Genomic DNA, 23,557 nt, shown 5'->3' on the forward strand with positions numbered 1-23,557 from the left:
TAAAAAACCAGGCTAGCTCTGGCTGGTTTGGCTCAATGGTTAGAGCATAGGCCTGCAGACCAGCGAGTCCTGGGTTGCGTTCCCGCTAAGGGCACGTACCTCAGTTGTAGTTTGTCCCTGCCCCAGTTGGGGTCCTGTGGGTGGCGACCACTCAATGTGGCTCTCTCTCTCACTGATATTTCTCTCTCTCTTACTCCCTCTCTTTCTGAAGATAAATGCAAAAATGTCCTCAGGTGAGGATTAAAAAGAAAAAAACGGGCTAAGTTTAGAAATTGACATAGGATATGTACAGAAGTTTTAGATTTCCCAAAACCAACACACTAAGAGGAGGAGCAAAAAGGCATTTCCCTTCAATGGAGTGGTCATACTACCAATGGACACAACAGAGCACAAACAGACCAAAAGATACTTTTATTTACCCACTCTCACTTTAGAAAAGACCATACACACCCCTGAAGACTTTATGGTTTTATATATCTAAGGGGAAGCTCAAGGGAATAAAATACTGTAACTACATGTTCTTGAATCCAGGCTAAAAGACAAGCGTTGGGCAAAATGTATGGAGAGCTAGGAGGTAAGAAACATACCTGAGCATGAGATTCATCAGCTGAAGACCCTCGCCCTTCAGGAAGCGTTCACGATTGGAACTGAGCATTAGGCAGGAACAGAGTGAATCAAACAGATTCTCCATCATCTCCTGCTCCTCAGCAGTGCTAGGATTGTGTCTTTTAAACACCTGTCAAACAAAGACATCAGAAAGCACAAGGCCATAAGAGAATGCCTTTGCATCAGCCAGCATTCAGCAATTTCCAAAGCCTATCTGTCATAATAACCCCACAGGAGAGGGAACAAAAGCTTATCAAACAAAATTCTCACTAGTTTCCATTTTAGAGAAACTGAGCTTTCTGATTCACAGGTATTAAATAAATGGCTGTCAGTTCATGAAAAAGAAGAAAACACTCAACTGACCAGTGGGTCCATGAGTGATTGATAGTTTCAAGGAGGCAGATTTAAAAAAAAGTATTTTACTGTAAAATATAACACAGATATAGAAAACTCCATTAAAGACATGTATAGCTAAATGAATAAGGCGAACACCCCTGAAACTACCATCCAAGCCAAGAAACAACTTTGCCAGTTATCTCCAAAGTCTTCCACTTGCCCAACCCAACCACAACCCGTTTCTTCCCCTTCTAAAAAACCACCACAATCCAGAAGGGCAAATCTTGGCTCAATATAAGGAAGAGTTTGTAATGATCAGGGCTAATGAACTGCCTCACACAGCAGCTGTGGCTCTAAGTCATGGGAACAGCTTAAAGCAAAAGTTTTGTCTTTGCCAGAAAGCTATGTGGCATGTTAAGAGGAAAGCCTTTTAACAGTATCTGCACACCCATACAGTCTACTACAAAATGATCAATAATCTTGCAGGAACAGGACGAAGCCACCTTCCTAGAACTGAAAAGAGATTCACATTTCAAAGCTCTGTTTTTGGGGTGGAGACCAAACCACTCGTGCTGCTGGCATAAAGATGAAAGCTGTATGCAAACTGACATCTCAGACACTTCCAACACTCTCAAGATTTTATCCAAATGATCTATTTTCAGTCCTGTTTTTGGAATAGCACAGATGAGATTTGTTCGAAGAAATTTTAACAGTGTTTGCGGAATGCCAGCAAAACAACATTTCAACTGGATTTACATTTCTTACAATGAACAAATGGCAATTTTCAGTTTCTCATTCTAGCCTCCAGTACCACATCCTTCTCCATCCCCCTCTGTGACCTCTATCCCACTGCACTTGAACTTGTACTCTATGAACTTATTTGGAAATTAATAAACTCCATTATAGTGGCAGACTGAAAGGAAAGGAAGTGAATAATCTTGGGAATCAACTGAAAATAATTTGGTATTTGTGGCCCCAAAACATACATTTAAACAGGAAGCACACCGCTTTCGATTTGATAAATATCAAAAGACCGAGCAAGTCCATACCAGATACATAGTGATAGCTGGTCATAAAAAGCAAATGACTACAAAAGGAGGCAAATCATGAACCCCCACTGAAACCTCAAACCTAACAATGTACTCCACATTCCTTGCATCACATGGTTTATTCCTTCCCACAGCTTCCAGCTCCACCTCCCATTTAAACCAGGCCATGTATCTTCATGGCAGACAGGAAGTATAAGAATTACTCACGGATAACTGCTGAAGAAGCACATCGATTCCATCCAGCTCCCCAAGCAATTCCCTGTTTTCTAAAAGGGGAAAAAATAGAGGAAGAAAAAAAAAAATGAAGCTAACTGTCAGATTTTACAGCCGTCTAACACTGATACATCAGCAAACAAAATCAATACAGCTTGACAGAGTACAAAAGCTGCACAGAGAGCGAGAGGGAGAGCAAGGGGATGCCAAAGGCAAGAGAGCTTGCTGTCATGATCTGAAACAAGCCTGGCTCCTATCCTAACAGAATATCAATACCAAGGGAGCCTCACCATCATTGTCCTGGAGCAATATGGCCAGCACTTCACTACAATACAGTTTGTTGGCATCAAACGGCATCTTTGCCTGTGAGGAAATAGAAGATATGAGAAAAAATGTTATGGGGCCCTGTTTCCCTCCCCAGGATGAATTATTCACAAGTACTAGAATCTGAGTTAAAGAAAAGTAGAAGTTAGAAAGGGAAAAGGCAGGTTAAAGGTAAAAAAAAGAAAAAGAAAAAAAAAGAAAGTCTGCCTCTGCTCTCAAAAAACAAGACTCAGTATTACACAGTAAAACCATAAATGGCAGAGGAACACAATGGCTCTCACACTCCTAATGCCCAGATATGAATGCTACCTCCTCGGTGAAGCCTTCCCAGGTTCCCCAATTTGAGTCCAGAGACTCCTGTCTAGCACATAGTACAGACTCAAATGTGCGTTAGATGAATAATGGAAATTTTTGAAATCTTAAGACTAAAACCCATCAGGAAGCTTTGTTCACAAGTTATAACCATAAAATTAGGCTGTAAATTAGCTGACACATTAGAGAAGTTGAAAAGAAAGCAAGTTCTTATTTAGATTAGTTGAGTGTATTTATAACAAAGTAGTGCCTTTGGATTTTTTAATGTTTAAAATTTAATTTGAAATCATAAACCTATCTGCTTGTGTGCCATAATCTGCCTACTATTTAAAAAGGAAACCACATTAAATATGCAGAAATGTATTAATATTTTAACACCCAAATTACTACCCACAATTCTTTCCCTGCTGCATGCTCTGCTACTTGGAGTTTCAGGGGGCACACATCTACTGCAGAGACTCTCTTTCATGGCCATCCACACTGTTGCTTCAGTAGCGAGACTCAAATCTCTCACCATTAACAATGCCCTTTGGATAAGGTGCAGAGAAGAGCAAGCCTCATCAATGTTTTTTTTTTAATTTACTGTAGCCTGATCCTTAAAATACAGGAACATAGACAACAACTGTTCATCTACAGCAGCCTTGCTACCTATCCAGGTTTTTTGAAATGACAAATAATTTCTGTATCTGGAAAGGACAGGGGAAGTGTTTATCTTGAAGCTAACACTTCCATCACCGTTCTGTTTGGACATTGATTTTGTGCTTAAGAAGGAAGAGTGGCCTCTAATGAAGCAACACCAGCATCTTTTCAGTTTTCTGTGCACGTCTCCCTCGTCAAGCCTAAGTGCACCCCACAGGGTTCCAGGAGGCTGACCAGGTATGACCCATCTTAGATTAAAAGATCTGTAAATGCAAGGACTTACGTGTGCTGACTGCAAGGCATGCTCCCTGGGCAAGCTTAGGGCCTTGTTTTAAGAAATTCAGTATAAGAGTCAGGGTTTAAATGCAATCTGTGGCAAGTTTCAGTTTAAGAAAAGCAGTTTTATAAAAATCAAAACACAAAAGTGAAAAGCCAAGGGGTGAGTTTCTCCATCAGAATTGACAATCTGCTAATAAAATTACTTACTCAAATTATTTAAGTTACAACTATTGCCATTTTAAAAGATATAAACCGCACCAACTTATATGCTTTTCAAGGGTCAGGGTTCTTGTTTAAAACAAGATACATTTAACTGAAAGAGCCAAAAGAATCGGGCCACTAGAGCAATAGCCTTTCCATAGTTCCAATGCCTCTCCTGTCCTTTACTTGATTTTATAAACTCCTGTCTCCAAGGTAGGGGATAAATTTTCACTTTCCCCCCCAACAAATATTTATTGGGCACCTGCTATATGCAAGACAAAGAATTGGACATGATAGCAAACAGAGGTGAATTTGACATGAACACAACTGTCTGTTATTATGGCATTGAATTAAATTATGGCACTGAATTAAAATTTATTTCACTAAGTAATACATTCACATTAAAAACAAGGGCAAAAATCTGGGATCAGACATACCTAGGTTTGACTAATGAGCATGCATTACCTATGTGACACAAAGTCTGCAGTTCCCAAACTGTGTGCCAAGGTATCTGAGTGTCATATTGAATGTACATGGGCATGGTAAGATATTTTCAACTTCCAAGGCAAGGCCAGTGCCATTTAACATCTGTGGAACGCTGCATTAACTACTGGATCCAGGCACATTTCTTTTCATGGCACCCTATGGTTGTGAAGCTGGGTTTTGGTGGTTGCTGTGATAAAAGAACTATTTGTAATAGGAAAGAGGGTGTGGTGTTCAATCTGAGTCCCAGGTTTTAGAAATTGTACAGAACTCAAAAGGCACATATATCTACTAGTAAGTACCTGTGGTATTTAAGAATGAAATAAAAATATACTTTCTTTAATTCATGTGTATTATTTTTTCAAATGGCGCTAAATTATTAAGACATAAATATGTATTACACTGTCTGGACCTAACGACTTAATAAGTGGCACCGCTATGTCCCTTCTGGTACATGGATGCTTTAAAAACAAAAATCTGAGACACTAATGGACCATGAACTAAGAGTGGGCATTTATGACCCAAGTAACATTTCTTGGTCCCAAGTTTCCTTATCGGTAAAGTGGAAATAATAAAATAACATCTTCTTGGGAGCTGTGAGAATTAAGATAATATGAAAGTATTGAACACACAGTAGGTACTACCAGTTTTTCTAATGACTGGAATCAGAAATATCCAGGTTAGAATCTGAGCTCTAACAGTTACCTGCCAATTGATCTTGGCCAAATTACTCTGCCTCTCTAACTCAATTTCCCTCATGTTAAGTGAGAAAAAAAAAAACACAATACTTTCCCCATGAAGCAATTAATTAAATAAAATAGTATATGCTTACCAGGCACCCAACAGTTAAGTTCCTGATTCCCCCAGAAAAATCTCCAGCTTTTGCTGTATGTCACTTCAAGTTTCTAGTTTGCCCAAAGTAAATTTTTGAAAAAATCAAAACCTAATTTCATCATTTTCTTCTTAAAACATAGGTCCTTTGTTGAAAAATTGGCATGAAGGAGTAATCTAATTGGAAAGTCAGAATGATTAGGCCCTCCAACCCCCAACGCTGAGCTCTGCAATGCTGCAGACCCTGAAAAGGGTGTCAGCTGGAAAACAGCCTGGCCAGAGGGGGGCCTTTAAAGATAGCCAGGCCCGGATGTCACAGGCTCTCCCACACACTTCCCGTGGGGTTTGGACAAGGCACCCGCCCTCTGGGATTCTTTTCTCATCTGTAAACTGGGGGTAGCAGCACGCACTTGGAGGGTTGTTTGTGAGGATATGAAATAATGTATGTATAGTATCTAAAATAACACTATGCACATGATAAACGGCCAACTCACATCGGATAGAAAAAACTTAGTGGTGGTGATGATGATGATGAAGATGACAACTGAATATTTTAATCTGATGGAAAAGAAATAAACTATGGGCTGGGGGGGGGGGGGGGATTAATCTTCCATGTCTAACCAAAGACAAAAGTCACCAGCCAGAGATAACAGCCTCCAAGCTTGCAAAATACCAAATTGCCAAATTAGAAAGGCATTTAGTCAAAATCAGAAAAAAGGAGAATTTATTTACCAGGTATGGTCTCTTGGATTTGACAAAGTAAACCAATGGGACTTGGAACTTCTGAGGCTCTCTTCTATCCAAGAGCCTGGTGATCCTAAATCTTACAGCTGTCACAGTAATTACAGAGTCAAGCATAGGTTTGTACTCAGCATGTGCTACTAGCCTTGAATAAAATTAAACTTCACCTTTTTGGGAGCTGCTGCTTTTTTGGAAAGTACAAAACAATTATGCTACCACCCGCAGCCAGAAGCTTCAGGTTATTTCTGCAGCTCACCTCTAGTACCCGTAACACATGGGGCAGGCTGACACATCTACAGCCCTGTACAACTGTCAAAGCAGATTGTACCCTACAAAATCCCATCTCCTGGTCATCGAGGCTAAGGACTTACATTAACCAGTTGTACATGGAGTATAATGTAGCTGATTCTCAATTCATTAGCTCATATGGTGAATGCTACATTTTTTTTTAAGTACTGATTTAATTAAGAAACAAAGGGGAATCTTAATTTTGTTTTGTTAGAAAAGAAAAAAAATGAAACTTTTGGGTTTAGGTGTCATTTTCAATGGTACCTGATATCCTAATAAGTTTGTCTTCCCCATTAAAAATAAACTGTGCTGCAGTGTTTCTCACTACTGTTATTTGCTTACCTGCTAAACCATTTAAAGCAATCATCTGCAATGGATTCATTCTCATTAGCACAAATTAGTGAGATTTCATTTACTGGCTGAAGAAATCCAAGAGTATCTCTATATACTGCTAGGTGGCTCATATAAAAAGAAGACTCACCAATGTGCTACACACTTAAGAATTATTCAAGGACTACTGAATAAATATGGGATGATCAGTTAAATAGCAAGGTTTACCAAGCAATGTAAACATAAATAATCTAGGATGGTGATTCTTAGACATTAGCATGTATCAGAATCACCTAGGTATTAAGACACAGATTGCCTGCTCCATCCCAAGCTGGACAGATTCACTGGGTCTGGTGAGGTGCATTTCTAATAGGTTGCAGGTGATTTGGATGCTCTTAGAGAATTGGGAAAAGATGCAAATATGACAGAGACTCAGTTCTTGCTCTTAAGAAGTTTAAGTATATTTAGAGAAAGACAATGAGCACACATAATAAAATAAGACTGCCAGGTGATGAAGAAAAGATGCTCCATGAAGGTAAGTGTCACACATTTATGGGTATATAAATTGAGAACCCAACCCGACTGGTGTGGTTCAGTGGTTGAGCGTCGACCCGTGCATCCAGAGATCGCCAGTTCGATTCCCGGGCAGGGCACATGCCCAGGTTGTAGGCCTGATCCTCAGTGGGGGGCATGCAGGAGACAGCCGATCGATGTTCTCTCTCATCTATGTTTCTATCTCTTTCTCTCTCTCTCTTTCCCTTCCTCTTTCTCTAAAACCAATAAAGAAAAAAAATATTTTTTAAAATAAAAAATAAATGTGAGAACCCAGATCTGCTAACTCCCACAAGAGAAGCAGTAAGGAAAAAATAAAATTGTTGCCATTCAGGAAAGAAACATGGCAGTATGGGCTGGGGGCAAAGTAGTTCTATGGATACTGTACATGAAGAAAGTCTGGAGGCTTGGATTTTAATTCTACCTCTCTATCTAGCTGGCTGTATGAATTTGGGCAAGGCATTTAATCTCTATAAGTCTCATCTTTTAATTTTTTTTTTCTTTATTGATTTTTACAGAGAGAGGAAGGGAGAGGGAGAGAGAAATAGAAACATCGATGAGATGTAACATTGACTGGCCTCCTCTTGCATGCCCCCACTGGGGATCGGGCTCACAACCTAGGCGTGTGCCCTGACCGGGAATTGAACTGGCGATCTCTGGGTGCATGGACTGACACTCAACCCGGAACCACATCGGCCAGGCAATGACTTTTCGTTTTTCTTATCTGCAATAGAAATTATAAATTTCCTTTCAGTTCTAAAAATAATGGTAGACTACATGAAAGAGCAGGGATTTAAGCTGGTTAATGAAGCATGTGTATAATCTAAAAATATACAGGAAAACAGGTGTCATTCCTGGTAGAAGAAGGAGCATGAACAAAGACAGATACAGACTTCATAACAATGTTGACCTTTGCAGAGCAGGGGATAGGTAAAAGAGATGTCTGAAAGGTAATAAGGCCAGTGTTTCAATACTGAGAAATGAAAGGGTTAGAGAAGACAGGTTAAGAGGTTTTAAAAAAATACTATGTATTTCTATTTGTGAAACACACAAAACACACACACTCCTATATATGCACAAAAAACTTCTGGAAGGACAGGTAAAATATTGTCTGTTAAGAGTGGCTGCCTCTGGGGAGTGGAATTAGAAGCAATCAGCAGAGGGGAACTTTTACTTTCAGTTTTTATACCTTCTGTATCATGTGAATTTGTTTATATTTACAACACGTTTGTATTATTTTCAGAGGTATGAAAGTCTATTTTTAAACTGTCTTCTTTTAAAACAAACAAATGAGAAAAAACAAAGAAAGAGGCAAGAGATACCAAAAAATTTCCATACTAGATCACACAGCCTGTGGATACCAGCTGATGTCAATGACCAGCATGAGCCATGCCCAGGGCAGAGAGGTTTGGGTTGCCTTCCCACAAAGCCAAACGTACCTTCAGCCTCTTCAACAGCCACTGCAGAAGACCCTGCTGGGCAGCCTCTGTACACATCTCCGGCCTGAATTCAGCCATGTTTTCCACGATAGCTGGAGGGAGACAGACACTAGTCGTTTGGGAAGGCAACTTTGTTCCAGCTACAACAAGCCTGCTTCCCATGATGGGCATTTTATTCCTCTTCCCACTCCCCTGTATTCCTCCCAGCCAGATGCTGTCTTACCATTTTTAGATTAACTAGCAAGATGTTATGGGTTCTTTTCTTCAAGTTATATTCCAAGTAAAAATTAAAAGTGAAGAAGATGGAATTCACAAAAGGAGCGACAGGTTTTCTGTACTAATAAGGAATAACAACCAGAGCAGAACACACAGAAGGGTGAATATGTACCTGCAAAGACCCTCTTAGTCCTTATTGTACCAGAGTCCCAGACACCTATGACTAAAGAGACGGGGGCTAGACAGAAGCCTTCATAAGAACCTTAGGAGAAAAATCAGGGGATGGTGAATTTAGTCTCTTCCTTTCCTGATTCATTCGCTTTTGGTTCTCTTTGTCTGCAAAGGAACCAAGCATAATCTTAACTGAACAAAACAGTGTGCAGAGAGGGAAAGCCATGCTGGCAGAGGTAACTGCCAGGTACTCAGAAGCAACCACAAATGATCCCCCTATCTCTTAAAAACACCAAATTGCTGCTTAATAGATTAATTAAAAATTAGGAAGCAAAAAAAAAAAAAAACTTGTTGCATAACTATGATACTAAAGAGGGGGCCATTTAAAAAAGTACCTATAGTCCCATCCAAACACATCTAATGCTTTCATTTCCTTTCCTTCGGGGCCTCTTCTGCTCCATATCCCAGGGTATGTTAATACAAAGCAGACAGAGTTCTGTGTTCTCTAAGCACAATGCCCAGAAGGAGAAAGGGCTAAAGAAATCACCAAACCTCCTATCTTCTTCCTCTCTCCTTTGTCCATGTCAGTCCACCAACAGGCAAGTTAAAGAATAACCAAGAATAACTGGGCAGCCCCCTCAGGGAATGGAACACAAAGCCTTAGGAACAGAGTAGCAACGAGACCCCTGAGAGATGAAGATCATTACAACACCTTAAATTACTTTCTTACATTTCCTGAGAAAATCAACTCATTCATTTTAATCAACTCACTCTTATTCTTCTGCTTATACTTGAGATGTTTTCCTGTTGCCCACTAGAACAAAACCCAAGCTTGGTGTACAAGGGCTTTCATAACCTGGACAAACTTACTCCTCTGGTCACATCTCCCACTACTCCTATCTCCCACTGCTACAGTACAATTCTATTCTTTCCCCAAAGCTCAGGCGCATTCATGGCTTTGCAAATGTTACTCCCCTGCCCAAAGGTCCTTCTGACATTTCTCTGTCAAAATGCACCTGTCTTCATATTCAGCCCCAGTGGCTACTTGCTCCTATATAACAATTTGGAGATCCTTCCTCTTCATTTCCATAGTGCTCTCCACTGATACCTAGTAAACCATCTGTCACCCTGTATTATCTTTCCCTTTCTGTTCCAGACCTTCCCATCAGTCATCCTCTTAAGGAGCAGAACCATGCCTAACTCATTTTTAATCGACTCCAGTGCCTAGCACAGTGTCTGACAGACCTCAGGTGCTCAATAAGGGAGGGAGGATGACTTGACTGAGCTGTTGGTAGGTGGCCACGCTGAAAGTAGACAGATTTCTACAGGCTGCCAGGCTGGTACTTTTCTCATTACATCAGGCCCTTTTAATTAACAGTCGGTTAAGACTTTTGATAAGCTTTCCATATAGCAAAATTCAGCATTAGGCTAACAGATGGCAATGCCAAATTCTGGCTCTACACTAGGGCCAGCCCCCAAATTACAGATTATTGTGTTCTCTCTCCTCTTACTCCCTAGGTGCTGTGTCTTCCTCCTTCTTTATGATAATCTTCACGGAAGAGAGTATAAAACTACAAGAGAAATCTGTGCCAGACACAAAAGAGCTGAGAGAAAATCTAATCTCATCAAACTTTCTGCTTTGCCGAGCCTCGTTCATTTCTCAGGCTCTGCTTACAGATATGTCACCTACGGCTTTAGAAGATAGCGGGCCAGTGATAAAGAGGACTACCCAAAAGCATGACTTTAAATAGGCTATTGGTTCGTCAACTTTACAGGGGGAAGAGTGGGGAGATTCAAAGAGGAGGTGGAGGAGGGGGAACATTGCAGAGGAATTCACTTAACATATGATGAAGGGGCAGCCAAGTTAGCGGCAGTATTTCAACTCGCAGGTTACATAGTAAACTACACTTAAGAGAAAGAAATACTAACTCTTTTTCAAGTAAAATGTCCTATAAAGATACACAGTTGTTCAAAAGTTTATAGTTCGACTGAAGAGAGGTAGGAAGAGAAACCAACTTCAGGAGATTAAAAAATTGTAAAAAAAAATTTTTTTTTCCACTCTACATAGACTTTATCTTAACTTTTGGAGGCAAAGGCCTACTAACAGAAGGCAGCAGTTTGCAGGAAGGGGCATTGCTGCTCTTATTACCTGCAAGGCAAACCAAGGCTGCAGTTATATGAAATTTACACAAGGGTCTTCATTTCTGAAAAGGCAGTTTGGGAGCAGAAGGGAAGAAAACACTACTGCTGTTGACTCTATCATGAAGGAGGAAGGGAACTGAGCACCGTGCCCCAAAACAAACAAAGAAACTCCGGGCTGCTGGTCGCCCTAGCCCTCACCCAGAGTGTTGTGCACGCCGTCCGCCTCCTCTTTCACGGACTCATCCAGGCGCTCCAGATTCTGCACAAGCAGTGCTACCACTTGTCCATCCACCTACAGCCACAGGGAAGAAAAAGGGGAGAGGGATACCGGTCACAGAATAGTCCCCATACTCACTTCTCTACTGAAGGAACAAAGTAAGTAGCCAGACACTTATGGTTTAGGTGTGCTCTCACATCCCCTTAGCGTTGAGCCTTGAAGGGACTCTGAGGCAGGAGAAGGGCAGGCAGCGTACTTGCCCGAAGTTTAAGGAGATGGAGTAAAATTCAAGGTTCAAAGTGAGTGAGTGACAGTACCAGTACTCTTGAACCTAGGCCTTCTGAAATAAGTTCAGAGTTCTTTCTACTTTTCTGTGCTATTTAAGCACCTTATAAAAATGCCATCTGAAGTCAGGTCAACAGTTCACTTAAATCAAAGCATGCTTCCAGACCACAGGACCAAGAGAAGTTTAGTTGTTAAGTTTACTAGCCATAATTTCACTGGCCTCGAAATTTCGGGTTAAATTCAAAACATTCCTAACTTTTTATGATAAGCTTTTATTAAACTATTACTTCTGAAGAATTTCTAATCACTTCTTGCAAAGAGTATTAACATAATAAAATGGCTTATTTATTACATAGATAAGCAACTATATTTCTCTCATTTAATCTGATCCACACAACACTTGGAGGAAACTTTCAGTAGCCACATCATACAGCTGATATTCGAGTGATGAGTGACTTAGCTAGGACCGCACAGCTACAAAGCAGTGGGAGCAAAATCAAAACCAAGCTCCCTTCTTAGGTGAAATAATGCAATCAAAACCAAGCTCCCTTCTTAGGTGAAATAATGCTTATACTACTTCACACTACCTTCTGGCACAATTTGTGATCTTGGGAAGACTACCCCCAGGTAACCCTGAAGCAAAACAAGGAGGGTAACTAAGAAAACACCTAATAATCAAGAAATTATCATGTATCTGGTAATAAATTTCTAAGTAGTAGCCAATAAATAAACCTGTATGGGAAGTTAAGACCTGCTGTGTACCTGTGATGTATCCTCTCTCCCTCACTGCCTCAGTTTCCTCACTTAGAAAATGAAAAGTTAGCCCTGACTGGTTTGGCTCAGCAGTTACAGCATCGGCCTGCGGTTCGGAGAGACCCGGGTTCGGTTCCCACTAAGGGCATGTACCTCGGTTGCAGTTTGTCCCCAGCCCTGGTTGTGTGGTGGCGACCACTTGAGGTGTCCCTTTCACGTCAATGTTTCTCTCTCTCTCTTCCTCTCTCTCCCTCCCACTCTATCCGAACAAAGAATGGGAAAATGTCCTCCGGTGTGGATTAAAAAAAAAAAAAAGAAAATGAAAAGTTGTGCCGCTTAAATGAAAATATGTGGCATGCCTTACCCTGGGTCTGGTTCAAAAATTAAGGAGAATGTTAGAATCTAGCCCTCTACCCATTCTTATCCCTGATTATTCACTGCTCACATCTGCCATGGGCTAAGAACAACTAAAGTTCTTGGAGGGCAGGCATCACACCCTCATTCATTGTAGTATACTCTTCAAAGTCTAGAGCAATGCTATACACAGCAGACATTCAGTAAATTTTGCTAAATTTAAATAAATTGATAAAACACTTCTCCATTTATTCTCATGTAATCTCACAGCTTTTATATGTGAGAAAATTCAAAGGTCCAGAGAAATTAATTAGTCTGGCCAAAGTCACAAAGCTTGTGGCAGAAGTGACCAGCTCTGGGACCCTGTTTTTCCCTTCACCCCCTATCACTTTGATGAGAGAAAAGGAGAAAAAAAGAGAGAGAAGGAAGTGATCTCATTCAACCGGCACTTCCCGAGCACTGTGTATAGACCTCTATAGATACAATTACACGGTGCCTGAGGACAGGACAATAGCAAGAGCGATAGATCTTTGAAATAAGTCCTCTTGACTCTCAGTGAGACTTAAGAGAAGCATCTGGACTGGGGGTTGGGGGGAAGGCCTGAATTTATTGACTCATTTGCAATACCCGAATCACAAATGAAGTACATTTTTTCTAGGCAATGTTTTATACCCTGGTATGAGGAACAATGTAAAATACTAGCTGCGTGTTTGAGGAGCTACTGATGCCAAAATTGAGAGCACTTATAAATAGAAGAAAGAGCTGTTTTTCCGTCTTATATGAAGGAGATATACAGGCTTGCTCTCAAATCTCACAGCTAGCAAAAGCTTCACCAAAAAAAATCCACTGCAATGTTTTCCTTAATTAATTGGACAATTTGGATATGTGAAAGAAACAGAAAAACATCTGGGGGGAAAATATGAACCATGTCACAGTTTGTTTTTTCGTAAATCACCCGATTGACTTATAATCTCCCTGAGTCCTAAAGCAGCAGACACTGCAACTCCACTGGGTATCACACTGCTTGTCAGTTCTGCAAACGGCTTCACCAGGTTCAGTCGCTTACTGCTGCTTTATCTGTGTTCTTTTCCCCCTTTTCCTTATTCTTAGTTAGGTTTCCCAGCGTTGCTGTCTGGAAAGTGGTGGGCGGACAGTGGCAGTAAGCACTGCATTCAAACCCCAAAACTGAATGGTTATGGATAATGGGTGTCTGGCCACAGGAAAATCTTTTTTCTTGCCATGCAAATCTAACTTCTAACAGACAGCCTTTTTAAGCTTGCAGAGTGTGAAACTTTAGGTTTAGCTGGGTTAAATGCAATTTTATCTGATTGCAGGAGGGTCAACACCGTCAAAACACATTTAGCTCAGAAACCCTTGGAAAAATATTTATATTATGCATAGCTCTGGATATCGCCTAGTAAGAAACATAAATTAGCATTCTGTCTTACTCCCTCTAACCCCTTGGGTGTACCACCTTCATGCCTATTTTTTGGAACTGTGACTAAGTCTGAAACTAAAAACAAATCCTGCTTAGGGATTAAACATTAAAGGTTGCTCAACCAGAGCAACCCTAGCCTTGGAAATCGTAACTGTTTAAGCCTGACGTTTTCTGATAAGTTGCTGGTTATTTCTGCTTGTTAGCAGGTCTCCCAAACAATATTCCAGCAGGTCCTATTGAGATAAAGTTCAAGGCCATGCTCAGACATCCTTTTCCACTTGACCAGAAAGAAGATACAAGAGAAGAGGAGGAAATAAAAGGGGGACAGATGAGGGAATTTGAAGAAATCTTTTCCTATTTTGCTCATTCTGCCAATAAACTTCCTCAAGAGTTTGAGTGAAGTTTTTCTACTTAAAAGGAGTTCTGGAAATTTCATATTTAAAAAAAAATATTAATACCCACCCCCACCACTGATTCTTGATCAAGCAGTAAGTTTAGAGTAAACATATAGTAATATGTCATAATGCAAAATTTATACCTGTTGCAACCTACCCAGTATTTTAGCATTCACTCTTGTCCCTACAACCCATTATCCACACAGCTGCCAAGAGTGGTCTTTTTATTTTTATTTATTTATTTAATATTTTTTCTTTATTGATTTTAGAGAGACAGGGAGAATGAGAGATAGAAACATCGATGAGAGACATCAAATGGCTGCCTCCTACATGCCCCCCACTGGGGATTTGGCCCACTCCCTGACTGGGAATCAAACCGGAGACCTCTTAGTGCATGGGTCTATGCTCAACCAGTGAGCCACACTGGCCAGGCAAGAGTGGTCTTTTTAAAATGTTAGGCCTGACTATGTTACTACTCCGTGCTTATGATCCTCGAATTACTCCCCTTCACACCGGCAATTCCACCCAAACTTACTGCTAAGGCCCACAAAGCCCAGAGTGGTCTGGCCCTGTCTGCTCTCTTCCTCATCCCAGCTGCACTGTAACAGTACTGGCCTTTTTCCTGTTTTTCAATTATGTCAAGCTCATTCCTGGCTTAAGACCTTTACACTTGTCCCATCTTGCTCTTGGTCATTCTGAATGTTTGGTTTCTTCCTGTCATTCAGAACTCAGGCCTTTCCCGACTATCTAATCCAATGTGATTTCCCAGTCACTCTATATCTCATCACTCTATTTTAATTCTCCACATAACATAGAATCACTATGTTTCTTGTTTATTTACTGTTTCTCCTTGCACTAGAATATGAGCTCCACAAAAGCAGGCTTTGTTGGTCTTGCTCACTGTTATATACCCAGTTCCTAGAACCAAGAATATACCAAGCACTCAATAAATACTTAGTGAATGAATGAACAAATGAATTTTGCTTGGGAGCAAATACAGATGGAGGTGAGGCCATTAATAGAAATGGAAAGGGCGAAAAGTGAGCAACCAAAACCTGCCGACCTGAACAGCACAAATGCACTGCCAACCAGTCCAGGGCAAACCAACACAGGACTGCAAAGTTTAACATTTAAGTAGGATTAATTGAGAATAAGAATGAATATAGAGGGTAGTCCCCTGGCTCTCTATATCAAAGCCACCCTTATTAAACTCTTCATAGTAAGGTGTGGCTCCCAGCCACCCTGACCAGCTTCCCAGGCCAGCCATACTTCCACCTCCTCTGGTGACCCCTTCGTCCATCTTCTCATTGAAGTCCCCCCACAGAGGCCAATACCTACAGCTGTGCAGTGCTTTCTGATTCTTCCCCATGAGAAGTGACTGCTCCCTCCTCCTCATTTCCACAGAGGCTTGAATCTCTCACAACCATTCTTAATATATAGACTTGTGCTATAATCATTATTTATTTCATTCTTTAAAAAAAACAAACAACTAAACCTCTATCCCCCCATGTCTTATTTAGGCCCACACTCCTCAAATGTTGTTTTGTGGGGTTTCTGTTTGCTTGCTTTTATTATTTGTTCAAAATGTTTTTTGAATATCTGTTGAAATGAAATGTTTTTTGAATCACTTTGTGGTAGACGTTGACATTCACTAAGTATTTAATATGTGCCTTTATGAAGATAATACCAGGCATTGTATCTTTTTGAACATAATGGTCAACAATTATTGGGTGTTTATACTGTGCCAAGCTCTGTTCTAAAATGTATCAAATATCTCATTTATTCCTCACTTCAGGACTGTGCAATAGGCATTACTACTGTTATCCCCATTTTACAGAAGAAACTGAGTAGCAGAAAGATTAGGTAATTTTCCCAAGGACACACAGCTGGCAAGTGACAGAGCTGCCACTCCCCTGCCAAGGATCACAACTCAGGAAAGACGAACTTATAAACAGATGTCTATAAGCCAACGTGACAAGTGCCAGGATGTACAAAGTGCTAGGGGAACACAAAGTCTGCTGAGGCGATGACTGAAAAAACTCGGGAGAGAGAAGGTTTAAATTAGGCTTTAAAGGATAAACAGGAGTATTCCCAGTAGCCCAGGAGAAGGCTCACCAAGCTGAGACAGATGTGAGCAAAGGCCTGGGAACGCCAAGCACATGGCAAGTTTTGGGACTAGCAAGTAGAAAAATGACTATAATCTATTCACGACGCTCAAGAAGTCCAAAGTCATTTTTAGAGAGGTATGCCAGAGAATGGTCATCAAAGCAAATACACTTGCATTTACTACTCTTCAGAAGAGTCTATTTTCCAGGCTACCAAGTCAACTTGTTATAAAGCACAAATATTCACCTCTTTCATAAGTCATAGCAGTGGCTGCGTACCAAATTTTAAACTCCAGAGATGCCTAAGAATGCCAGGACCGCACTCTCTTCCCACAAATGTGCTCTTCTATTGCTTAGGACTTCCAACTGGGAAAAAGACCAAGGCAATAACTACACACTGCACACCACAATAAATTCTGCTATGTGCCCTCTAGCCTCTGCGCATGCAATTCCAGGCCTCTGATATTGGCCCCAAATTAAAACTACAAAGACAACTCAACCCTTGTAATATGAGAATACTTATCAAATGTCTTCCTGAATGCAGCACAAGGGCAGAAAAAAATAAATGGAAAACCACCCACTGGTTCTGCTAATATTTACTGATGGCTTCTGAATGGCTGCAGACAAACAAATAATATATGGGAGTCTAGGAATATTCCATTGTCTGTGATTCCCACTGGTCCCACCAATATAAAGCTGTAAGAGTCAAAATCTTAATACAATAATAATAATTTTTTAACTAAACAAAAACTAAACCTTGTGTAGCAGCTACATAATGGCTCCCCAGACTGAGGAAGGACTGTTTCTTTCCAAAGAAACAATAAAATCTTCAAGGTCCAGCATTTGTTGGTGGGTTTGGCAACACAGAAAACACAAAGGGGGCTTTTGTGTGAACTGCTGTTTCTGAGTATGAGCAGCCAGGTTAGCTGTTCCTCTGTCGTCTCCTCTATTCACACAGGCAAAGGATGGTAATTAAAATCAGCCCAGGGACCAAGCAGGGAGGCTCATTCAGGGCCACTGTAATTAACCTCTGGAAGGTAAGACTACACAAATGACACTGTGGAGACACAGTGAAGGAGCAAGTGCCACAGCCTTCCTTCCGATGCTCCTCAAAACAAAAGGACACCCCACATCATCCTTTCCTTTCTGCACAGTGGTTCAAAGGAAAACCAAAGGTCCTGAATTCTCCAAAAGTGGAAGTTCACTCTAGGAAGAAAAAAAATCGCAATAGAAATTTTCATCATACTCGGTCACAAATGGCCCTGCTGGACTCCAGTCTCGCTCTCTGTAAGAGATTTCTTCATATTCAGTGGGTTCACAACCCCTTCAGTCACACCAAATGCCAACAGTGAGCAAGGCACATGGGAAATGTCAAGAACCTTGAGAGAGAAAAGGTGAGGAGGGGGTGGGCGGTGTAGCAATGGGGTCTCAGAATCACTTGGTACCCCAGTCCCAGCCATTCTGCTTCAGTAGGTCTTGGATGGGGCCAGGACGCAGCCTAACAAGCACTCTAGATGATTCCAGTACAAGCGGCTGCAGCAATCTAGGATAAGGTCTGCAAATTGGACCAAAACCAGTATGTACTTACTTTCTTACCCGACAGAAAAGGAAAATCAGCAGAGCCTTGAGGAGGGTGACAGCTTGGTGGGTGGGGAGAGCTCCACAGGAAGTATCAGGGTAAGAAACTGTACTAGACTTGCTTCTGGCCAGCTGTGGTGCCTGTGCAGCCTCTGAGCCCTCTCTGATCACCACAAGAGAGGGGAACTGGTGTAGTGGGAAAGGACTGAGGTGGGGATCAGAATGCACAGGCTCTAATCTCAGCTGTTACAAGGACTGGCTGGGTGACCCAGTGGAAGCATGCACTTTAGCATCTGGGATTCCTCACATGTAAAGTGAGGCAATGGGACTATTGGTTCACCTCACATATGAACTCCCTTTGATTGGCTGCTGCCTGGAACAACAGCTGAGGAAGTTTCTGAGGCCTAGCCAAGGCTCCACCAAAAAGAATGCCAAAGTCAACTGGCTCTGTCTTCTACAGGCAGGGCTGCAACTCTGGCCAGGGTGAGCTAGAAGGTTGGTTCTTATTTTAACATTCTCCAAATCCCTGTCTGTGAAATAAGTAATAATGATACCGGTCCTCACCAGTGCTTGGAATTATAAAAGCCAGAAGAGAAAAGAAACATCTGTGAAAACTTTGTGTGAAAGGGTCAGTAGCAACACTGTGGAGTACAGAGGAACAGGAACAGGGAGTCAAGGAGAACACAGGTTCAAATCCCAGCTGTGTGACTACAGGCAGGTTGTTTGGTCTCTCTATGCCTCAGTTTCTTGGCTGTAAATGGGAATAACAGTAATAATACCCATCTGAGAAGATACAGAAAGGATTACATAGTGATATTTAATAAATGCTAGGCCTCTATAACCCCTTCCCTAACATAGTTTTAAAGAATAAAGTACCCCACAGGTTGCATTTCTACTTTCTCCCTCTTCTCCCTCAGCCCAGTCTTGCCCAGGAGCTCTACCTGATACCCAGCCAATACCACCCATAGAGACAATGGTGGTGGTGATGTCAACATCTCACACAAGCCTGCAAAACCCCAGAGGGATGTGCAACTTACCAGAGCATCGATGAGTACTTCTGCTCCCTCTTCACTCTCATGGAGGGTGTCTATATCCGTTAATTCTTGAAGCAAGTCAACCACAGCTATGGATACATGTGAAAACTGTTAAGGGTATCAGGTACATACTGAAACCCTGCCGACAGTTGACTACAAAGTTTGGTTCCCCCCACCCTTCTCATTTGCTTCTTCACTGTTAACCTTTAATACATTCTGGTTCTATTAACATCTCTTCAGCAAGGTTCTACTCATGGAGGGTGTTCAATAAATATTGTTAACTGACTTTGTCTCTTTCCTATGCTACCTGCCTGGCAACTTATTCCACAGGTTCACTGTATTTTTATAAATTTCAAAACTTCAAATACAATCACTCAGGAGGTCGCTTTTCCAGTGAGAAATAGGCCAACACCCTTAGCCTTATCTCATAATTTAAATTCTTAGAACTCAGTATAATCTTAACTATCTTATATAATTCACCATCAAAGGCAGTAATGGTTTCTAAGACGACATGGATGGTATCTTCAGAAACCAAGGCATGACAAAATAGATTTAAAATGTAGAAGAAATCATTTATACTGGACTGTGCTAGACCTCACCAACCTCTCTTCCTCTCAAATACCACTCTGCTTTTTCCAAAATATATAAAGTACTCATACAATTCAACAAAAGGAAGACAAACAATCCAATAAAAAGAAATGGGCAGAGGACCTGAATAGACACTTTTCCAAAGAGAACATATAAATGGCTAAGAGACCTGTGAAAAAATGCTCAACATAACTAATCATCAGAGAGATGCAAATTAAAAATCACAATGAGGTATCACCGCACACCTGCCAGTATGGCTGCCATTAACAAATCATCAAACAACAATTGCTGGCGAGGGTGTGGAGAAAAGGGGACTCCATTCCACTGCTGGTAGGAATGCAGACTGGTACAGCCACTATGGAAAACAATATGGTGTTTCACCAAAAAAATTAAAAATGTAACTGCCAATTGACCCAGTAATCCCACTTCTAGGAATATATCCTAAGGAGCCTGAAATACCAGTCAGAAAGAATACATGTACCTCTATATTCATGGCAGTGCTATTTACAAGATCTGGAAACAACCCAAGTGTCCATTAGTAGATGACTAGATAAAAAAGCTGTGGTACATTTACACAATGGAATACTATACAGCTATAAAAAAGATCTCTTACCCCTTTGAGACAACATGGAGAGACCTGGAGAGTATTATGCTTAGAGAAATAAGCCAGTCAGAGAAAGACAAGTATCACATGATCTCCCTTATTTGTGAAATATAATGAACAAAATAAGCTGACAAACAAAATACATTCAGAGCCCTGGCCCGTTTGGTTCAGTGATTAGAGCATGGGCCCATGGACCAATGAGTCACAGGTTCAATCCTGGTCAAGGGCATGTACCTCAGTTGCGGTTCATCCCCAGCCCTGGTTGGGGTCGTGCAGGAGGCACTCAGTCAATGTATCCCTCTCACGTTGATGTTTCTCTTTTTCTTTCTCTCCCACTCCCCTCCCTCCCACTCTATCTGAAGATAAAATGGAAAAATATCCTTGGGTGAGGATTAAAAAAACAACAACAACAACAATAATAGGCTGCCAAACTAACCCCTAGAAACCCTAACTAGTAGGAATTAGTAGTTCTCCTTCACTAAAGACTACAGTAATCACCATCTTCACAACTAATTTTTAAAAGTCATCATTATGCCAATCACTGTGCAACTGAATTCTCACAGCAGCATTATAAGTGTGATCCCCATTTTACAGATAAAAAAAGCTAAAGCTCAGAGTGGTTAAGTAACTTACCTAAAGGTCACTGCAACCATAAGGAAAAATGTTAGGTCCATCTGATTCAAACAATACTTTTGCCACTCAACTTCGTATTAATGCACAGAGGAATGTATACCAGGTTTGGATAGGGCTAGATTCAAGTAAATTCTACTACTGACCCTACTGTAATCACAGAAAAAAGAACTGTCATGTATTTTCACCATAAATTATTAAACTCCCAGGGAAAAGAACAAAATGCTGACAACAACCCTTCATTCTCATCTAAAAAAACTGCACATTTATCTTTTGAAAAGTTCTTACATATGAGATGTAAAAATCTTACTATCTACTCACATGCTTATTTACTATGCATCACATTTCATCCATCCATCCATCCACTACAGAGTCAGATGTCTACAGGACAAGGATATGAACTGGGTATGCAATAAGTACTATCATTATATCCTTCAATAGCATCACACATGACTACTCATTAACTAGTATATGATGATTATTAATCAAACAATAGTCTCAAGAGACAAGTGAGATATACATATATTAAAGAACAATAAGTGAAAAGTCAGAGCACACTCAAGGACAGGTCATATCAAATTCATCTTTGCTTCTTATCTTTGGTGAACTGATCTATCCCCAAATTATCACCAGACATGGAATCTTGCTAATGCCCCTTTATTTCCTTACAGCTTAGTTTCCTCATTTGTACAATGGTGGTAATGATCTCTGCCTAGCCTATCTCACTGAGAAATAAATGAGGCAATGTATGTTGAAGGCCAAGTAAGTCAAAGAAAATATGAAAGCACTATAATAAAGACTGTTAGTCAAGTCTTCCAACAGAATGGCCAAAGTCCTCACTGTTGCCTTCATTTTTCCTAAAACCTCTAAAATCTAAATTTTAGATTTTAGCTAACAGTAGCACAGTCCTCCCTTTCTGGGTCATAAAGGGTTAGAAGAGCTAATTTTATATTTCAGTTATGCCACAGACATTCAGATAGATCAAGCCCTTCAGCCTCTATGGTCTTATGGGCCAGTTATCATATTTTTTCTTGATTAGTCTTCTACCATGCATACAAATGTGTCACATTCAACCTAGGAAATTTTGAAAAAAGGAAAAAAAAAATGACAATGACTATGGTTTTATATAGAAATATCTAACTTTTAGCAAGCAAAGTTTTTTCTTATAATGTTCTAGTGTACAGGAGAAGGCAAAGTAGGTTCACAGTTGTTTGTATGGAAAAGAATAAAATAATTAATAAATAATAATATAAGAATAAACTGTGTTTTGCATACTGATAGCTGTAAATCCACTTTTGCCCATCCTTGTATATTTCCTTGTCTGCATTCCTGCCTCAGTTGAGAAGTCAAATAAGAAATCAGTTACCAGCTACCAGCTCTGGTAAACATCTCATCATTTCTACCACTAACCGATTTTACATAAATTCCCAACTGTCACCAAATAGCATTTCAGCAAGGCAGTAATGAGTCCATAATTGTAATCATCAACTCCTGGGTAATATAATGTGACCCAGAAGACAGAGGTCATTTGAAGACCAGAAAGAGGAATAAGAATAGAAACTAAAGACAGACAGATGAACACTCAATCTTGATGAGAAAATTCAGCATGGTCTGCCACCCATCCAGCATTTCTTCACAAGCAGACTCTGGGCATGGGTGATAGGTTTTTCCACTGTAGTTACAATTTCATTTCACAAGGTAAAAGGCTCTCCGGTCCAAGTATAATAGGAAAACAGAGAGCCTGTCTCTCTGTGAATTACTAAAACACAGTTTTTGATAGCCTATTTTGTCATGTCGAGTAGAAAGGCCACCCCACTCACTCCCTCTGTACCTGTCCACTACTGGGGCAATAAGCTAGTATAATAAGAAGTGAAGTCGAAAAAACCAGCTGGGCACAAAACAGTCCATAACACAATGGCTCTTGGAAAAAGAGGGATGTCTACTTCTATTTTTTGGCTCTAGATATTTTGTTCTCAGGCCTGATCCCGTGTAGAGTCCTGGTATAGAAACTGAACATTAACCTTACTAATCTCCAATGAGATGTGTTCATAGGAAATGCTGTTGTTTTTTAAAGATAAAGAGGAACAAGAGTAAGCAGATGACTTTTTAAAAGTCATTTCAAAAAGGCTTCCTTAAGAAAAATGAACCAGTATAGATTAAGAATATGAAACTGATTTAATAGAACAAATAGGCGGCATTCTAAAAAATATATATATTTGTTCCTTTATTCTTAGACTATGATAGTGATTAGATATAGCTCAATTAATGCAGATGAATTTCAAAACACAGAAAAACTGGTCCTTTTTTCTCTTTTTGAAACAGCTGGCAGAGCTAGGTACCTAAAATGAATCTGGACTCTTAATTTTATACCAATCCTAGATCAAACTAGTATGAGGAAGAAAATGCACTTGTTCAACATTTAAG

At 40.4% G+C, this 23,557-nt stretch overlaps 1 protein-coding gene across 3 annotated transcripts in view; it reads right to left on the reverse strand.

Moving 5' to 3' along the window:
* Nucleotides 1-23,557, reverse strand: part of CTNNBL1 (catenin beta like 1) — a 160,835-nt gene that overhangs the window by 83,198 nt on the left and 54,080 nt on the right. For all 3 annotated transcript variants that reach the window (XM_036245292.1, XM_036245294.1, XM_036245293.1), the window contains exons 5-10: nt 19,315-19,412; nt 11,351-11,444; nt 8,624-8,715; nt 2,495-2,567; nt 2,199-2,257; nt 588-736 (exon numbers count right to left, since the gene is read on the reverse strand). In XM_036245292.1, the coding sequence (XP_036101185.1) occupies nt 588-736; nt 2,199-2,257; nt 2,495-2,567; nt 8,624-8,715; nt 11,351-11,444; nt 19,315-19,412 (565 nt within the window). The remainder of the gene's footprint in view (nt 1-587; nt 737-2,198; nt 2,258-2,494; nt 2,568-8,623; nt 8,716-11,350; nt 11,445-19,314; nt 19,413-23,557) is intronic.

Source organism: Molossus molossus, unplaced genomic scaffold (assembly GCF_014108415.1).
Source record: "Molossus molossus isolate mMolMol1 unplaced genomic scaffold, mMolMol1.p scaffold_m16_p_6, whole genome shotgun sequence".
Classification (NCBI taxonomy): domain Eukaryota; kingdom Metazoa; phylum Chordata; class Mammalia; order Chiroptera; family Molossidae; genus Molossus; species Molossus molossus.